Below are 20,649 nucleotides of genomic sequence, written 5' to 3' on the forward strand. Positions count from 1 at the left end.
CTAAGCTGATGGAGAAGAAATATGAGGAGAATTTTGAAAGATTGAAAGCGTCAATCAAAGATGTGAAATCCAAAATATCTCTCACCACAGACTCATGGATCAGTATTGCCACAGAGGCATACTTGGGTGTCGCATGCCACTTCATTAATGAAGACTGGAAGCTTACATCCTACAGTCTGACTACTATGCCACTTGAAGATCGCCACACAGCTGAAAACATTGCTAACTGGGTGGAAAAAGCAGCTGAGAAGTTTGAGATATCCATGGCCAATGTAATTGCAGTTGTCAATGATAATGCTGCAAATGTTGTCGCTGCTCTGCGTATTTTGGAAGAAAAGCATCCTGGTATCTCTTCTCACAGGTGTGCTGGTCATACATTGCAGTTAGTGCCTTGTGGAACATTTTAAAAAAAGTGAGCTGGCCACTACAATGATGGAAGGAAAATGAAGGGAGGTTTCCCATCTTGGCCATGCTGGCAAAGAGTTACTTGTCTGTGCCTGCAACATCAACCCCATCTGAAAGGCTTTTCTCAGTTGCTGGCAACATTGTGACTAAAAAAAAGAGCAAGCCTAACTTCAGAGCATGTCAATATGCTAACCTTCCTCCATTGCAATGCTATATAGATACAGGCCCCCAACCTGTACCTGTTGCACTCTTGGGTTGTATTTATAATGTTTGATTTCTTTAAACTACAAGATGGCTGCCTTCAGGTAATCATTCCTCAGTATTGGCCATTATAATTTGCACAGTGTTGAGCGGTGCTTTTTGTTGGACTTGGCTCCTTTAAAACTATGTTAGATTTTAGGTATGTTTTACATTTACATCATAGTGTTTTTGTTGACCATTATTATGTGGGTTAAAGTAGTAAGGTTTACTACTTTAACCACCACATAATGCATTGCCTACAGAATGCATCTTTTGCAAAGTGTTAGGCAGAATTTATTTTATATGGCATAATTATTCATGCCTGATGATGCCATAAAGTGTTGTGTATAAGTGAAGTAACACACCCAAAAAATACTCGTCAACAATAACACTGTATATGTAAATGTAAAACGTACCTAAAAGTAACCTAGTTTTAAAGGAGCCAAGTCCAACAAAAGCACTGCTCAACACTGTGCAAAAGTAATGGCCAATACAGCAAAAGATTACCTGAAGGCAGAGAGCTGACTTGTAGTTTAAAGAAGTTAAAGTGTTAAGTGTTTGGCACTTTATGAGTCTCTCTTGTATTTTTGCACACACAGTGTTGAGCAGTGCTTTTTTAGAATTTATATGGCATTTTGAATGCTTTTGGTTCTGAATTAATGGCATTATTCATGCCTGATGCTAAAGTGTTGTTTACATTTTATTTTTGCCACTTCATTTTTGTACACTGTAAAAACTTCAACCACATTGAAGTATTTTTTGGAAAAAAATTTAATAAAAATTGAAATATTATATTAGAAGTTGTACGTATCATTTTTTGTAAAGTTATTCAAAGGATTATTTAACTAATCAAAGAAAGAACAATAGATCAAGCAAAAAAATAAAAAATAAAAATAATCGTTAGATTAGTCGACTAAGCGAAAAAATAATTGATAGATTAGTCGACAGACAAATTAATCGTTAGTTGCAGCCCTAGTGTGTAGACTTTTTTTTATATAAACTGTAGTTATTGATCTGTATCATCATAACCATTACTGTTTTCTATGGCTTACAGCCGCCCTTGGTATTTTTTTGACAATGTTGATTACATTTGAACATTTGTACAGGTTATATCATGTATCTTCCAAAACTTTAATAAAGACCTAAAAAAAGTGAAAATGAAAATTGGTTGGAACATGTTCCAAAAGTAAACTTATCCTTTACGTATTAGTAAACTGCAATATAACAAATTTTTGTTCTTGGATTTAATGCTGCTTCAAGTACGTACATGTTCTGAGTTAGTGGAAGCCAGAGGGCAAATGTTACCGCCAGGCAAATAGTATCAGCATAAAAACATATTTCATTTGAGAAAGGCCTGACAACAACGTTTTCTACAGTGAGATTTAAAGTTGTTGTAAACCTCTGAAGTGAAAAATCAACACGGCACAGCACATCCCATTATAGTGGGTAGTAGACTAAATTCAAAGCACAAAGTGTGGTTCATCTCTAATCTCTGTTTTCTATATGATTTATTGATGGCCCGCTCCCCTTCTGTACACAGGTGACAACTCTGTATGCTTTTTCTATGAAAAGAAGACAAAAGAAAAGGGCCGCACCGACCTAGTGCATCACCACTAAAACCATTTATTAAAATATTAAAAAGTATACAATATACTCACAAGGCAGGTGTGATAGTACACACATCAACATTGTACATAAAATCTCCAAGGTAGCCAAGGTCCCACACAAAGCTGAATAGCATGCAGTGGGCCGTATGGGGCTGCTATGGCTGGGCTGACGCGTTTCAGGGGCGAGCCCCCTTCCTCAGAGCCAGAAAAGTTGCTGCTGGGTCACACTCCGGAAAGGCTAGGGATTAAATGGGAGCTGGCCCCACCCAACCCAGAGGGTGTGGGGGGAAACAAGAGGGGTGGAAAAAAAAAGGGGGGGGGAGGAAGGAAACATGGACGGGGGGATGGGTAAAAAAATATCCCACCTGGGCCAGACCCCCACCTTCCGAGGCTGAGCCAGACTGTGTCATCAACAGTATGAAAACGCAGCTAGTGAAACACTTAATTTAGAACACAGAGGGGAAAATAGGAATAGGAAACCATATGGGACAGTTGCATATCCCATCATTTCTCACTATATTTGTTCGTATAGAGACACTCTTCCCATAGCCACCATGAGCTCTGCACCAATGTGTATGTGCACATAGGTTGGTCATGTAGGCCCCATTTATATCCCCCCCCCTTTATTTGTGGGATGTATTATTTATTATTATCATTGTGTATATATACAGTGATACCTCGGTTCACGAACTTAATTCGTGAACTGACTCTGGTCGCGAACCGTTTTGGTTGTGAACCGAGGCACATTTCCCATAGGGTTCAATGTAAATCCGGTTAATCCGTTCTGACCTTTTTTTGGGGGGTTTTTGAAGCACAAAAATATGAAACAAATTACAATACACATTAGTACAGTATATTAATGTATAAAGAGAGAACACTAACCTTGCTTGAGATGACTTCTGGCATGGAGGAAGGCAGATGGGAGGCTGTGAAATACAATACAATAAGTACAGTATTGTACACAAGTACTGTAGAGTATTGTACAGTACAGTAGTACAGTACTGGATGTGCTAAAAAGCACACTAAAAAGCAAAAAGTGTCTTCACAGTACTCACAGTACTTCTTTCTGTGTCTCTTCTTCTCTCCACGATCTTCCTACAGGAAGTCACGACCATGTGACAGCCTGGAAATAGCATTAAAATGGCCATGGCTCCTGTTTGTGAACAGAAGCGTTCGTGAACCGAGGTATCACTGTATATATATTTTTTATTGTTTCATCTTTTGCCCATATTCCTGTGTCCCTCTATGGACCATGTATGCCATATGGATCCTGTCTCCTAAGCATTTATCCGGCCGTGTAGTCACAAGCACACTCTTGCAGCCTTTGTTTGGGGAGGTGGGCGTGTCCGGGGAGTGCCGTTCTCCTTACTGGCTCGCAGCGTCAGCGGTCTGACGCTTGTGGGACCGTGCAGGGGCCCGTAGTGGAGGAGCAGAAGTGATGTAGGACGTGATGGAACGCACCCACCCGCACTTCCGGGTGCGGGTTGGCGTGCGTTCCAAAGGGACGGCACCGCCATACAGTAAAGAAACATCATCGGTAAGCCCACTATATCACCTATGCCCCTCGTAGTAGACTCAGGCACTATATACAAACAGGCCACATGTATATAAGCACATTTATACAGACCATTCTGACGGACCTATAGCGCCCCATCGACCATCTTGTACTGTATGGATAATGTACACATTTTTTAGCATTTAAGGTCAGTGGATTCAGGTACTGATAACATCATATGTGCCGTTGTATGGAAGGTATAGGAATGTATTTTTTGCAATTTCTATATGAAGCTACATGTACTAATGTTACTGATACTTAATCTGTAATGTGTAAATAGTAACTGTCACATTTGGTTTCCTATTCTTATTTTCCCCTCTGTGTTCTAAATTAAGTGTTTCATTAGCTGCGTTTTCATACTGCTGATGACACAGTCTGGCTCAGCCTCGGAAAGGTGGGGGTCTGGCCCAGGTGGGATTTTTTACCCATACCCCCGTCCATGTTTCCTCCCCCCCCCCCTTTTTTTTTCCACCCCCTTTTTTCCCCCCCACACCCTCTGGGTTGGGATGGAACAGGAAGGGGTGGGGCCAGCTCCCATTTAATCCCTGGCCTTTCTGGAGTGTGACCCAGCAGCAACTTTTCTGGCTCTGAGGAAGGGGGCTCGCCCCTGAAACGCATCAGCCCAGCCATAGCAGCCCCATACGGCACACTTCATGCTATTCAGCTTCGTGTGGGACCTTGGCTACCTTGGAGATTTTATGTACAATGTTGATGTGTGTACTATCACACCTGCCTTGTGAGTATATTGTATACTTTTTAATATTTTAATAAATGGTTTTAGTGGTGATGCACTAGGTCAGTGCGCCCCTTTTCTTTTTGTCTTCTTTTCCTAGTTTGTTCTGGACACCCTTGACCCCTATATGTTTGTAGGGGTCATGCACACTGCAGCTCAAAAACGCCAAAATTAACCACTTAAGCCCCAGCCCTATTTCGGACACTTTTTTTGTTTTCAAGTTAAAACCAGTATTTTTTCCTAGAAAACTACTTAGAACCCCCAAACATTATATATATTTTTTTACCAAAGACTCTGGAGAATAAAATGTTGTTCATTGCAATATTTTTTGTCACGCAACATTTGCGCAGTGGTCTTTAAAACGCAATTTTTTGGAAAAAATTTGAAAAATCACATTTTACTGCATTTAAAAAATGCTAAACAGTAAAGTTAGCCCATTTTTTTTGTATATTGTTAAAGATGATGTCACGCCGAGTAAATAGCTACCCAACATGTTACGGTTTAAAATTGCGCCCCCTCCCCCGTGGGATGGCGACAAACTATGGTCAATAGAGATCTCAATAGGCGACGCTTTAAATTTATTTAACGGTTACCAGTTTAGAGTTAGAGTGTACCTCTTTTTTTTAAATTATTGCCCGCCCGCGCTCTGGCGATCGCGGCGATACCTCGCATGTGTTATTTGAACAGCGATTTCATTCGCGGCTCGACTTCCGTATACGTTTTTTTTTTGTGCGCGAGCCAACGGTGACGGGAGCGGCTAAATTATTATTTTTTTCCTATTTATTTATTTATTTTTTTTAACTTTATTACAGGTTTTTAAAAAAAAAATCTGATCACTTTTATTGCTGTCACAAGCAATGTAAACATCCCTTTTGACAGCAATATGCAGTGACAGGTACTCTTTATGGCGGGATCGAGGGTCCTAGACCCTAGACCCCTCCACTACTCTTCCATGTATGCGAAACGCCAAAAACTGCGTTTTTGCATACAGCCGTTTTTTAAATTTGCCGCCTTTTGCAGCACAGTAACCTGGAAGTGACGTTATGGACGCCGCCTCCGTGTTACGTCATCGGAGACCCGATCAAAGCCGTTTCCGGCATTGATCGGGACTCCATCCAGCCGGCAGACGTGCCGGCTGGGTGCTTGGGGCTCCCGGTGGGATGGGAGCCCCGAGCAAAGTCACGGAAGGCGGCGGGAGGGGGGGGGCGTCCCCTCCCCCTCACCCAGGTAACGATCGAGCGGCTCCCGAGCCGCATCGGTCATTACGGACGGAAAGCCGACCGTTGGCTGTAAACCACGGTACAGGGATGATGCCTCTAGCTAGAGGCATCATCCCGGTATACCCCCCCAATGTCTGCCGACGTAAATATAGGTCAGTATGAGGTAAGTGGTTAACATGTGTTTGAGGTTTTTTTTTTTTTTTCTTATGTATCTAAACGCCCCCCCCCCCATGTTACCCTATGTGCATGCACATATAGGCATTTACAGGAGTTTGAGCATTTTTTAATCTCCTCTAAACACGCTCTAACGCTAGACACATTAGGTGCTTGAGCATTCATTGATTTCAGTGGTTAGAATAAATTCATATTCTGACCACTGAAACAAATGCACACCCAAGATGCAAAAACGCATCTTTTCTCCTGCCAGGAGGAAAACCGTTCAGAAGGGGCCAGTGTGCATGAGGCCTTAGGAGACTGTAAAGAAGAGTGTTCTGCAGATAAACAGGTACAACCTATTAGGAGGATTTGTTTCATCACTCTATCACCTTAGGACAATCACTTCACTGGGTATATGTAAGGGGTTATAACAACTTTAACTTTAGTATGACCATGATCTCCTGATGCATGAATGCATCAGAGATGGCTTTTTCTCCAGATTTTTTTTCCTGTGAGATCTACAAGCAACTAAGCTGGATCTGGGCGACGGGCTGGATATATAGATCCATTGGTCACCCCAGCCGGCCAGCGAGTGCACGCAGACCCCAGCTCCGCGCTAAGTTGGCCGCAACATAGTCCCGCTGGACAGGGACTGGCCCCGCAAGTTAAATGTCTCGCCAGGTCGCATACAACTGGGTCTAGGCCCGAGTCGCAGCGGCCCTTTTTGCCAACAGCCCCCCCACTTTGGCGGACAGAGGTTCTGTCAGGAGATGGCTCCTGTCTGTTCCTGGTATGGTGAGTAAATGTTCTTCCCTCTCCCCCTGGTGGATTTTGGGGTGGACCCGGACCCCTCCCTAGGACAGGCGGACCCTCACAACCCCGGGTTCCCCTCTGTCTTGTCACGCATCCCCCTCACCTACCAGTCCCCCCCCCCCCACTCACTACTAGGGCTATGGGACGTTTATAACTACCAGTGTTAATTTTGGCAGCAAATTTCAATTTAGTTTTAGTCTTATTCTTAGGACTAAAATGGCATTTTAGTTTTAGTCCCATTTTAGTCTTCTGCAAGTGTTTTAGTTTTAGTCGTATTTAGTCGACTAAAACTCCAGTACATTTTAGTCGACTAAAACTCCAGTACATTTTAGTCGACTAAAACTCCAGTACATTTTAGTCATCTATAATCGAATGGGTGTAGTTCAATTGTAATTTGTAATGCATTATTTAAGCATTTCTCTACAATTTCCAAACTCATTATATACTACTGCTGGTTCTGGAGTGAAAAATGTAATATGTTATTATTTATGGTATTAAGCTTTGAGCATGCACCAGTGTTAATTTTGGCAGCAAATTTCAATTTAGTTTTAGTTATAGTCTTTTGACTAAAATGCCATTTTAGTTTTAGTCGTATTTTAGTCATCTGAATTGTTTTAGTTTTAGTCGTATTTTAGTCGACTAAAATTGTGTTAATTTAGTCGACTAAAACGTTTTAGTCGATTTAAGTCAACGAAATTAACACTGATAACTACTCCCGGGGGCTGGGACCGAGCTTCAGGCCAACGGTGGGGGCGGGTGCGCTGCCGGCGACGGACGAACAATCATGTTGGGGGGTTTACCTGTCACTCCCAGGGCCCCATTTCCTGTTGATTCAGTCCAGGAGGCTGGGGGGTCCCCTCGAGGGCCCTCAGTAGCTCCGCAGGCCGTCATGGGCTGCCATTTTTTTGTAGCCTATGTGCTCTGCAAGATTTGGTGGCCATATTGGTACACCCGACGGCCATTTTGCGGTGGATTTCTATTGAGAATCACTAGTGCCCATGTTCTAGGAGTTCCTAGAGGCATTTTTTCTGGTGGTGGAGCCCGTACCTATACCCTAGTGCTGCTGGCACTCAGATGATCTTTCTCTGAGTATCGAGATCGCTACAGACACCTGCTGTGCAGATGTTCTGGCCCTTCCTGGAGCATCTTTAGTGAAGGGTGGTGAGTCTGAGGGGTCTCTCTCTCTCTCTCTCTCTGCTGGGGGTCTTCAGTGCACTCTGCTTGACCTCTTGGGGGCACTGTAGCGCGGTGGGACGTTAGAAAAAAGAATGGTGGAGGTGGCCTTTAAAGGGCGAGGTGCCAAAAAATGCCCTCTGCCTACCCCTGCCTCATCTAATATGTCAGATTCTGAATCGAATTCAGCTGCCGCAGACGCCGGTCTCACTGCCGGGTCTACTACCTCATGCTCTGTCACCTCTGATAGTGAGGAGGACATCTCTACCTCCGCCACCACGCAAGAAAAGGCGCTGGTGGATGCACTGGTTGCATGTGTGTGTGGGACCCTAAAAATGGAGGATGCAGCTGCGACTGCGAATGAGGCGCAGGTTACTTTTGGCACTCACAAGCTATCCAGAGCGGCAAAGGTTTTTCCATTTCTTGCGTATTTTGACAATATGCTCAAAAAATAATGGGACCGCCCAAAGTGTTTCCCTGGGGTGCCTAAGCGGATTGCTAGATGCTACAACTTTGAGGAGTCCCTTATAAAGAAGTGGACTGTGCCACCTTTGGTGGACCCTCCTATCTCAAGTTCGAATAAAGCTACCATGATCCCAGTTGGCGATTCCCCGTCCTTTAGGGATCCGGCGGATAGAAAGGCGGAGTCTGTGGCTCACAATATGTACTCCTTGGCGGGGTCTGCACTAAGACCGGTGTTTACGGTTGCCCTTGTCTCGCAAATCTTGACTGCATGGGCTAAGTTGCTTCGCCGTGACCTGGAGGGGAAACTACTTCCCTCTGCCTTTGCGTAGCTGTTGGACCAGTTGGTGCAGGGGCTGCAATTTGTTGGCGATGCCGCGCTTGATGTTGCTCCCATTTTGGGTCGACTGTCGGTTTCGGGAGTGGTCCTCCGGCATATACTTTGGCTAAAGTGCTGGTCTGCGGATCAGACCTCAAAGAAGGCCTTGACTGATCTGCCTTTTCAAGGAGATCGCCTGTTTGGGGCTACCCTGGATGACATTATCAAAGGTCTCACAGTGGGTAAGAGTACCTTTCTCCCACAGGCTAACAAGGGTAAAGACCCGCGTCGCAGACGGGGCCCCTCCTTTTCAGCACATAAGAAGTTTTTTCGTCCCTCGGGGTCAGTCTTTAAGGCAAAGTCCTTCAAGGTCCGCTCAGGTGGTTCCAAGCAACCTTGGTCTAGCAAACAAAAATCGAGTTTCTCTAGACCTGAGAACAAGGCCCCTTCGGCCTGAAGGTGCGCCCCCACCCGTATCTTGGGTGGGGGGACGTATTTGCCGGTTCCCGGACCTGTGGCTATCCCGGATACAAGACCAATGGGTTCATGAGGTCATATGGTCCGGGTACAAAATTGAGTTTCGATCCGTCCCACCGGTAAGGTTCTTTTCTTCCAATGTGAGACTGTCCCCGGATCGCCTACAGGCTCTTTGGGGTGGTACAGGACCTAGAACTACAGAGGGCAATAGTTCTGTGTGAGGAGCGTTTTCACGGCTTTTATTCAAACCTGTTTACGGTCCCCAGGAAGTAAGGCAAGGTGCGTCCAATCCTGGACCTGAAGGCACTGAATTGTTTTGTGTGAGTTCAAAAATTCAAGATGGAATCCATTTGCACGTGGTGGCTTCCCTACATCAGGGGGATTTCCTTGCCTCCATAGACATCAAAGATGCCTACTTTCACATCCCAATATGTGCAGGACATCAACGGTTTCTGCGCTTTGCCGTGGGAGAGGATCATTATCAGTTTGTGGCGTTACCCTTTGGTCTCGCCTCTGCTACTTGGGTCTTCACTAAGGTGTTGACTCCGGTCCTGGCGCTGTTGCGACAGCGGGGGATATTGGTCCTGGGTTACCTGGAAGATTTGTTTCTCTGGGCGGAGTCTCCCAAGGTGCTGGTGAAAAATTTGGAGATCACCATGAGAACTCTGGAGTTCGGGTGGATTCTGAAACTTTAGAAGTCATCCCTGGTCCCTTCCATGAGACTGGACTATCTGGGCCTGACTTTGGACTCGTCCTCAGCCAGGGTGTTTTTCTTCCTCTGGGAAAGCTCCAAAAACTCCAGACTGCGATTCAGCTGTTGCTGTCTAGCAAATGGTTGTCCCTTCACACCTGCATGAGAGTTCTGGGATTGATGGTGTCGTCCTTCGAGGCGGTCCCCTTCGCTCAATTCCCCACGAGAATCCTCCAGAAGGAAATCCTTCTCAAATGGAACAAGAATCCAAATTCCCTGGACAATCAGATCCAGCTGAGCCAGGTGACCAGGGAGTCCCTGATATGGTGGCTTCGGTCCTCGGCGCTCAAACAAGGAAAATCCTTCCTCCCTATATATTGGACAATTGTCACCACGGATGCCAGTTTGTCCGAGTGGGGAAGGGTTCTCGGCAGGTTCTCTGCTCAAGGAGTCTGGTCCCCGGAAGAATCCAGGTTACCGATAAATGTACTGAAGTAGAGAGCGCTCAGGCTTTGCCTAGTCCACTGGATCTAGTACCTTCAAGGTTGTCCAGTGCGTATTCAATCGGACAATGCCACGGCCGTGGCTTATGTAAATCATCAAGGGGGCACCAAAAGTGTTCTTGCAGCCTTGGAAGTGGCCGGCATCCTCCGATGGGCAGAACGCTTTGTTCCAGCTCTCTCCGCTGTTCACATTCCAGGAGTGGAAAATTGGCAGGCGGCTTTCCTCAGTCGACAGACTTTGGATCAAGGGGAATGGTCTCTCCACCTGGACAGTGGCCTAACAGTGTCCCAGGTTGAAGGAAAGTAGGCTTAACAATAAAGTGCTAGGTGCTAATAAATAAGATAAATGGTGTGAAGAAATAACATATAAATATTAACGTGAATGGATGGATGGCAGTCAAATGGCATAAATAGCATAAAATATGATCAAATAAATACTGTCACAATAAAAAGACATTAATAGTACTTCAAGTGCAAATGTGCAAATAAATTACATAAATAATATTCAAATAAATAAAGAACATTAATGATGCTTCAAGTGCAGTTGCAAATGTGCAAATAGTAATAGTCCAGATAAAAGTTAATTTAGTGACTAGGGTAAAATTAATAAATAGATCTCTGGTCCAACCCCAGCAAGCGCTATAATTGGCCCCATCCCCCCTGGGGTCTTATTCCTACATACCTACTAATTATTCCTTATAGCAGCTGCAATCCTCCCCTTTACCCTTTTCACCCACCCCTTGGAAGATCTTAGGCGCGAGGGATATACATACCATTTATTTGGAGTATATTTACTTTCTCTTCTCCACCTGGAAGTGTTCCAGCATTTGTGCCTTCTTCGTTAGGGCACTCCAGATGTAGGTCTGTTCAACAGAAAAGTGCAAAGGTTTGTGGCCCGCTCCCGGGACCCTCTGGCAGAATCCACGGACGCTCTGGTGGCCCAGTGGGGTCAGTATCAGCTGATATATGCCTTTCCTCCTCTGAAGTTGCTGCCAAGACTTCTTCGCAGTATCGAGGCGGAAGGGATTCGGGTCATTCTTGTGGCTCCAGACTGGCCTCGCCGAGCCTGGTACGCACATCTGGTCAGGCTAGTCGCAGACGCTCCTTGGAGACTTCCTCTCAGGGAGGATCTACTGTCTCAAGGGCCAATCTTCCATCCTGCTTTACACTCGCTGGCTTGGCTGTTGAAAGCCAGGTACTAAAGGACAGGGGGTTGTCTGCTTCAGTGATTCCTACTCTGCTTAAAGCGAGGAAAGCGACTTCCTTCAACGGGGAGTTGATCAAAAGTTGGCCTTGAGTACTGTCAAGGGTCAGGTTTCGGCCTTGGCAATTTTCTTCCAATAGCCACTAGCCGCCCATTCCCTGGTGCGTAGCTTTATCCAGGGGGTGCGACACTTGGCACCTCCGGTACGACCTCTGTTGCCACCTTGGGACCTTAATTTGGTGCTGCTGATTCTCCAGAAACCTCCTTTTGAAAGTATTCGGTAGATTCTTTTGCTTACCTTATCCCAGAAGGTGGCTTTCTTGGTGGCTATTCCTTTTGCGCGCAGGGTGTCGGAACTGGCGGCGTTCTGTCGTTCTCCCTATCTGGTAGCTCACAGGGATAAAGTGGTACTTCGTCCGGATCAGTCCTTCCTTCCGAAGGTGGTTTCCACTTAAATGAGGACATCGTGTTACCCTCTTTTGTGTCCTAAACCTAAAGATCTTAAGAAATTGCACTACATACTTTGGATGTGGTTCAGGCACTCAGGGTGTACTTGGCAACTGAGTCTTTTTGAAAATCAGATTCGCTCTTTGTACTCACGGATGGCCCAAGGAAAGGACTGCCTGCGTCTGCTGTGACTGAATTTCCAGGTGGATCAGACAGGCAGTTGTGCTGGCTTATTTGATTAAGGGTCAGGTTCCACCTTTCCCTTTTAAGGCGCATTCTACTCGGGCGCCTAGTGCTTCCTGGACTTTTCGCCATCAGGCATCTGTGCTTCAGGTTTGCAAGGTGGCTACCTGGTTGTCTGTTCACACTTTCACAAAGTTTTACAAGATGGATGTGCTGGCATCTGCAGATGCCTCTTTTGGCCGCAAAGTTTTGCAGGCCGCCATTTAAGGGTGTTTTAGTCTTCCTTGAGGGTGTTTTATGTTTGTTCAGGTGGGTCTCATCTTGTTCTGATGAGTCCTATGTTGCCTGGTTGGCTATGGTTTAGCCTTGGGGAATTTATTTTTCTGCTGTTCCCACCCCTCACTTTTATGGCACTGCTTTGGGACGTCCCTACTGATATGAAGATCAGAGAATTCGTCCGTCAATGAACAATAGAGAAAATTGGATTTTGTCTTACCCTAAAAACCTTTTCTCTGATGTTCATTGACGGACACAGTACCCGCCTCTCTATTTGAGTTGGGTTGGTATTATTTTCTCTTACACTGCTTTGATACAAAACTGACATCCTATAGCAGGGAAAGAGGGTATACCCCCTGGGACTGTCCATAGGCGTAGCCAGAACTTTTTTCTCACTAGTGTCCTACTGTAGGGGGCAGTATAACCCTACTGATATGAAGATCAGAGACTGCGTTCGTCAATGAACATCAGAGAAAAGGATTTTTTGTGGTAAGACAAAAATCCAATTTTGTTTTTTGATGGAGTAGATCTAGTTAGATCACCTGTCAGATTGTTATTGTCTAGACTTCTTACTTGTCTTCTAGTGACGTATGAGTGTCATAGGGGTGGGAAAAGGTGATGGGACATTTCTCCGGTGGAGACAGAGATGGCATAAAAACTCTTTATTACAATAAGAAGAGGTTAGAACCTCTGTCAGGTTTTTCCTGCTGTCTCTTTCTGTCTTGGTGATAATCGTTATCTTCCATTATTTCTTCTGGTGTCATCTGGACAGAGAGGAAATCCTGCCAAGTGGGATCACAGACACTAATAAAACCTGACAGAGTTGAACCCTCCATATTCTTTCTAAAAAAAAAAAAAAAAAAAAAGCAAATTCTTTGGCAGGATATGAACCATAATGTGCATTACCCATACGGACACATTTTTATACATTGCTAATCAGTAGACAAGTGTTAAAATAATAACCTCTCCTATGAACCTCTTTTAGCTGACTGCCAGTTGTGTTCTCAGTATTCTCTGGCTTGTTTCCACAGGATTCCATGAGCTGGACAGATGACCTGCCACTCTGCCACCTCTCTGGAATTGGATCAGCTACAAACCGGACCTATAACCCTGAGGACCCGGGAAAGGAACATCCCTGTGAAGACAACTGGCTGAAGTTCAGGTTGACTATTTGTTGATTTACAGTCAATAGAAAGTAACATTTGAAGTAGGGATAGACCGATATGGTGTTTTCAGGGCCGATACCGATATTTTGGTCACAACGTATCGGTATGGGCCGATATTTTGTATATTTAAAGTTTTGAAAAATAAAAAATAAAAACAATTTTTGACACAAATCTGGTACTGAACATGTTAATTTTTGATATGAAGAGTAAAGTGCGCTGGTCTGTGATATGCTGCTACCAGATGAAAAAATATGTTAATTTTTGTTTAATGCTTAATGGCTGGCTTGCTAGCACCCTGTGGTGGGTGGGTGGCTGGCACAGGCTAGTACAGGGCCTGAGGGAAGCTGGCTAGTACAGTGCCTGTGGCTGGCTGGTACAGGGCCTGTGGGTGTCTGGCTGTCTGGCACCCTGTGGTGGGTGGCTGGCTGGTACAGGGCCTGTGGGTGGCTTGCTGGTAGGGTGCCTGTGGCTGGCTGGTACAGGGCCTGTGGGTGGCTGGCTGTATGGCACCCTGTCTGTGGGTGGCTGGCACCCTGTCTGTTGGTGGCTGGCACCCTGTCTGTGGGTGGCTGCATGACTGGCACCCTGTGTTGGGTGGCTGGCACCCTGTCTGTGGGTGGCTGGCACCCTGTCTGTGGGTGGCTGGATGACTGGCACCCTGTGGTGGGTGGCTGGCACCCTGTCTGTGGGTGGCTGGCTGGCACCCTTTGGTGAGTGGCTGGCTGGCACCCTGTGGTGGGTGGGTGGCTGGCTGGCTGGCACAGGAGCTGTGGGTGGCTGGCTGGTACAGTGCCTGTGGGCGGCTGGCTGGTACAGTGCCTGTGGCTGGTTGGTACAGGGCCTGTGGGTGGCTGGCATCCTGTGGTGGGTGGCTGGCTGGCACCCTGTGGTGGGTGGGTGGTTGGCTGGCACAGGGGCTGTGGGTGGCTGGCTGGTACAGTGCCTGTGGGTGGCTGGCTGGCGGCTCGCTGGTACAGTGCCTGTGGCTGGCTGGCTGGTACAGGGCCTGTGGATGTGGGTGGCTGGCTGGCACCTGGGGGCTGTGGGTGGGTGTATGGCTGTGATACACTCCTGCGAGACTAGTCCCGACTCCAGGCGAGGCTGTCCAAGGCGAGCGAGGCGGCCTAAGAAGGCAGAATGATGTCACAAAAATATCGGCCAATTCCGGGGCCGATACCGATATATCGGGGAAAGTGCATATCGGCCCCCCGATATATCGACCTTGCAGATTAATCGGTCTATCCCAAATTTGAAGTAAAACAAAACTAAATGAGGAAATTACCTTGTAGATACTCAAAAATACTCATTAACTGTGAAAAGCACTCAGACGGAACAACGAATTGTGGCTTTTTTTTTTTCGGCCTTCCCTGGTTTCATGATCACAAGCCACTTCTGACCACTACAATTGATGTATTGTATGCATGAAATATGATTTAGTGTTAGGAAACTGGCAAAAGAAAGACATTGCTTATGATGAGTGTTATTTTTAGTTTATTTATTTTGAATAATATAAAGAGGAATCCCATTGATCAGCATGAGAAATGTTATCTTATGTTTAGAAAGCTGCCTAAGTTAATTGTATGTCAGGGCAAAAAACATATCCAGTACATGTATGCAACATGTACATGTAGTTAATCCTACCAGCAGTCCGGCGAGCTTCTAACTGGTGCGTACTGCCATTGCTGCACTGAAAGCTTTAGTGTGAGGAAGATGTTGTATAGTGTAAATCAAAAGTGATCAGTCTATGGTGACAATACTACTTTTCCATAGATACACTGCAGCTATTGACATCGTAGGACAGGAAGTGTTACTGACAGGATACTGAATAAAATAAAAGGAAAAAACTTGAAAAAGAAAACCAATCCTCCACCACATCTAAAGACTATTAATCTGGAATACTTATAAAAATAACAAGGCAATGGTCATGGGACTTTAAATGAGGTAGGTCACTGGATAGATACAACTTAAGTACAAATAATGATTTTTTAAAAATTCCAAAATAAACAATTATGTATTGTAAAAATTAACATAGGGAAATCCATATATAATAAAAACACCACATGTATAATAATGTTCATAAAATTCCGTAGTAAAATACACAGTTGGTCTGTAAATGAACAGATATATCTTGGCATTTCTGGAGCACTATGCGTTTTGTGGTTCCTAGTAAGGTCCACTCATCAGGAGTTTTATGCAACAAGGTGTCTATAAATGAGTAAAAAAATTCTGATGTAAGTTTGAGATGTACAGGGAGTGCAGAATTATTAGGCAAATTAGTATTTTGACCACATCATCCTCTTTATGCATGTTGTCTTACTCCAAGCTGTATAGGCTCGAAAGCCTACTACCAATTAAGCATATTAGGTGATGTGCATCTCTGTAATGAGAAGGGGTGTGGTCTAATGACATCGACACCCTATATCAGGTGTGCATAATTATTAGGCAACTTCCTTTCCTTGGGCAAAATGGGTCAAAAGAAGGACTTGACAGGCTCAGAAAAGTAAAAAATAGTGAGATATCTTGCAGAGGGATGCAGCACTCTTAAAATTGCAAAGCTTCTGAAGCGTGATCATCGAACAATCAAGCATTTCATTCAAAATAGTCAACAGGGTCGCAAGAAACGTGTGGAAAAACCAAGGTGCAAAATAACAGCCCATGAACTGAGAAAAGTCAAGCGTGCAGCTGCCAAGATGCCACTTGCCACCAGTTTGGCCATATTTCAGAGCTGCAACATCACTGGAGTGCCCAAAAGCACAAGGTGTGCAATACTCGGAGACATGGCCAAGGTAAGAAAGGCTGAAAGACGACCACCACTGAACAAGACACACAAGCTGAAACGTCAAGACTGGTCCAAGAAATATCTCAAGACTGATTTTTCAAAGGTTTTATGGACTGATGAAATGAGAGTGAGTCTTGATGGGCCAGATGGATGGGCCCGTGGCTGGATTGGTAAAGGGCAGAGAGCTCCAGTCCGACTCAGACGCCAGCAAGGTGGAGGTGGAGTACTGGTTTGGGCTGGTATCATCAAAGATGAGCTTGTGGGGCCTTTTCGGGTTGAGGATGGAGTCTAGCTCAACTCCCAGTCCTACTGCCAGTTTCTGGAAGACACCTTCTTCAAGCAGTGGTACAGGAAGAAGTCTGCATCCTTCAAGAAAAACATGATTTTCATGCAGGACAATGCTCCATCACACGCGTCCAAGTACTCCACAGCGTGGCTGACAAGAAAGGGTATAAAAGAAGAAAAGCTAATGAAATGGCCTCCTTGTTCACCTGATCTGAACCCCATTGAGAACCTGTGGTCCATCATAAAATGTGAGATTTACAAGGAGGGAAAACAGTACACCTCTCTGAACAGTGTCTGGGAGGCTGTGGTTGCTGCTGCACGCAATGTTGATGGTGAACAGATCAAAACACTGACAGAATCCATGGATGGCAGGCTTTTGAGTGTCCTTGCAAAGAAAGGTGGCTATATTGGTCACTGATTTGTTTTTGTTTTGTTTTTGAATGTCAGAAATGTATATTTGTGAATGTTGAGATGTTGTATTGGTTTCACTGGTAAAAAAAATAATTGAAATGGGTATACTGTATATTTGATTTTTGTTAAGTTGCCTAATAATTATGCACAGTAATAGTCACCTGCACACACAGATATCCCCCTAAAATAGCTAAAACTAAAAACAAACTAAAAACTACTTCCAAAAATAGTCGGCTTTGATATTAATGAGTTTTTTGGGTTCATTGAGAACATGGTTGTTGTTCAATAAAAAAATGAATCCTCAAAAATACTAATTTGCCTAATAATTCTGCACTCCCTGTAGAAAGGGGATGTAATGTATAGTACTCCACCAATAAAAGGGAGGATGTCAAATGAGTAGCCTTACTGCTTACATGTGGGCTCAAAGAGTGGGCCCAACATCTGAGAGGGGAAGTGGAGGCACCAAGACAGATATCCATCCTGGGGCTGAGGCAGGAATAAACCGTCCAGGTCCAACCAAAGGGGAAAGCAGCCACGGGGCGACCCGGGACATCAGATGCAGTACGTGAAGTGGGTAAACACATATAGACCAAACAATACTAATAGAAAGGTGTGTATTAGGATATAGAACGTAATAAAATATTGGTAGTAAGTCTCAAAAATATGTTCAGTGGGTCCCAGAGAATGAACAAGGTGAAATGATAACTAGTAAAATAAACACCGGTGTACCAAAAATGATAAATAAGGTGAAAAGAAAGGTGAAACAACAAAAAGGAAAAAGTCCCCAACCCATTGACCAAGTGCCAAAACATGATAGTAAAAAAAGGGTGAAAAAAAACATACAGAAGTGAAAGAAGTATAATAAAAGTGGGGGTGAGAACCAACCCCTCAGAATAATACCTGTAGGTCCAGGCAATTCCTCCAACCCCCTACTGAGCCTCAGACAGAGGCAACAGAAAAAGCAGAAAGACCGCATATGTTAATTGACTTACTGTAATGTGGTTACATAGGAAAAATTATATAGAATTATATTGTTGTAGTGATGCAACATCATAGGGGACCGGGGTGTCTTCCATCCTCTTCAGACAATGACCAAAGTGAATGATCTGAGACACACACAGTGATCTACCTCCTTCCCTATGTATATGTGTGTGTGTGTGTGTGTGTGTGTGTGTGTGTATGTGTATATACAGTGCCTTGTGAAAGTATTCGGCCCCCTTGAACTTTTCGACCTTTTGCCGCATTTCAGGCTTCAAACATAAAGATATAAAACTGTTAATTTTTTGTGAAGAATCAACAACAAGTGCTACACAATCATGAAGTGGAATGAAATTTATTGGATATTTCAAACTTAAACAAATTAAAAAACTGAAAAATTGGGCGTGTAAAATTATTCAGCCCCTTTACTTTCAGTGCAGCAAACTCTCTTCAGAAGTTCAGTGAGGATCTCTGAATGATCCAATGTTGACCTAAATGACTAATGATGATAAATAGAATCCACCTGTGTGTAATCAAGTCTCCGTATAAATGCACCTGCACTGTGATAGTCTCAGAGGTCCGTTTAAAGCGCAGAGAGCATCATGAAGAACAAGGAACACACCAGGCAGGTCCGAGATACTGTTGTGGAGAAGTTTTAAATCCGGATTTGGATACAAAAAGATTTCCCAAGCTTTAAACATCCCAAGGAGCACTGTGCAAGCGATAATATTGAAATGGAAGGAGTATCAGACCAGTGCAAATCTATGAAGACCTGGCCGTCCCTCTAAACTAAACTTTCAGCTCATACAAGGAGAAGACTGATCAGAGATGCAGCCAAGAGGCCCATGATCACTCTGGATGAACTGCAGAGATCTACAGCTGAGGTGGGAGAATCTGTCCATAGGACAACAATCAGTCGTATACTGCACAAATCTGGCCTTTATGGAAGAGTGGCAAGAAGAAAGCCATTTCTTAACCTCCCTGGTGGTATGATTATGTCAGGAATTCTGTACCAAAAGCGGTACAATTTGTGTGTATGTATATGTGTATATGTGTATATATATATATATATATATATATATATATATATATATATATATATATATATATATATCTATATATATATATCCCTCTCAAAAAATTAGCATATTGTGATAAAGTTCATTATTTTCTGTAATGTACTGATAAACATTAGACTTTCATATATTTGCGATTCATTACACACAACTGAAGTAGTGCAAGCCTTTTATTGTTTTAATATTGATGATTTTGGCATACAGCTCATGAAAACCCAAAATTCCTATCTCCAAAAATTAGCATATTTCATCCGACCAATAAAAGAAAAGTGTTTTTAATACAAAAAAAGTCAACCTTCAAAAAATTATGTTCAGTTATGCACTCAATACTTGGTTGGGAATCCTTTTGCAGAAATGACTGCTTCAATGTGGCGTGGCATGGAGGCAATCAGCCTGTGGCACTGCTGAGGTGTTATGGAGGCCCAGGATGCTTCGATAGCGGCCTTGAGCTCATCCAGAGTGTTGGGTCTTGCGTCTCTCAACTTTCTCTTCACAACATCCCACAGATTCTCTATGGGGTTCAGGTCAGGAGAGTTGGCAGGCCAATTGAGCACAGTAATACCATGGTCAGTAAACCATTTACCAGTGGTTTTAGCACTGTGAGCAGGTGCCAGGTCGTGCTGAAAAATGAAATCTTCATCTCCATAAAGCTTTTTAGCAGATGGAAGCATGAAGTGCTCCAAAATCTCCTGATAGCTAGCTGCATTGACCCTGCCCTTGATAAAACACAGTGGACCAACACCAGCAGCTGACATGGCACCCCAGACCATCACTGACTGTGGGTACTTGACACTGGACTTCAGGCATTTTGGCATTTCCCTCTCCCCAGTCTTACTCAGGGTCCGGTCACCTCTTCTCGTTGTGCAGCGTTTTCTGTCACACTTTTTCCTTCCCGCAGACTTCCCACTGAGGTTCCTTGATAAAGCACTCTGGGAACATTGCTGCTGCAGGGAACGGAACTGGGAAGTCATCAGACCGACGGACGAGCGGCGGGGATCTCGGCTGGCGGTCACAGTAATGAGAGATCATTGCTGGATCGCCAGGAGAAGGTAAGAGACACCGCTGCACGCTCTGCACATCCCCCCCGAGCGTGACTCGGGGATACCGATAACAGCATGGAAAATCCACCCCGAGTCACGCTCGGGGATACCGTTAGGCAGGTTAAAGATATCCATAAAAAGTGTTGTTTAAAGTTTGCCACAAGCCACCTGGGAGACACACCAAACAAGTGGAAGAAGGTGCTCTGGTAAGATGAAACCAAAACCAAACTTTTTGGCAACAATGCAAAACGTTATGTTTGGCGTAAAAGCAACACAGCTCATCACCCTGAACATACCATCCCCACTGTCAAACATGGTGGTGGTAGCATCATGGTTTGGGCCGGCTTTTCTTCAGCAGGGACAGGGAAGATGGTTAAAATTGATGGGAAGATGGATGGAGCCAAATACAGGACCATTCTGGAAGAAAACCTGATGGAGTCTGCAAAAGAC

At 44.5% G+C, this 20,649-nt stretch overlaps 1 protein-coding gene across 1 annotated transcript in view; it reads left to right on the forward strand.

The window, feature by feature from the left end:
* Positions 1–20,649, forward strand: part of TAB1 (TGF-beta activated kinase 1 (MAP3K7) binding protein 1) — a 340,288-nt gene that overhangs the window by 20,202 nt on the left and 299,437 nt on the right. Inside the window, exon 2 of the mRNA XM_082266654.1 lies at positions 13,496–13,626. Within this exon, the coding sequence (XP_082122780.1) occupies positions 13,496–13,626 (131 nt within the window). The remainder of the gene's footprint in view (positions 1–13,495; positions 13,627–20,649) is intronic.

The sequence above is a fragment of the Pelophylax lessonae genome, assembly GCF_965119305.1.
Source record: "Pelophylax lessonae genome assembly, chromosome: 8".
Lineage (NCBI taxonomy): Eukaryota > Metazoa > Chordata > Amphibia > Anura > Ranidae > Pelophylax > Pelophylax lessonae.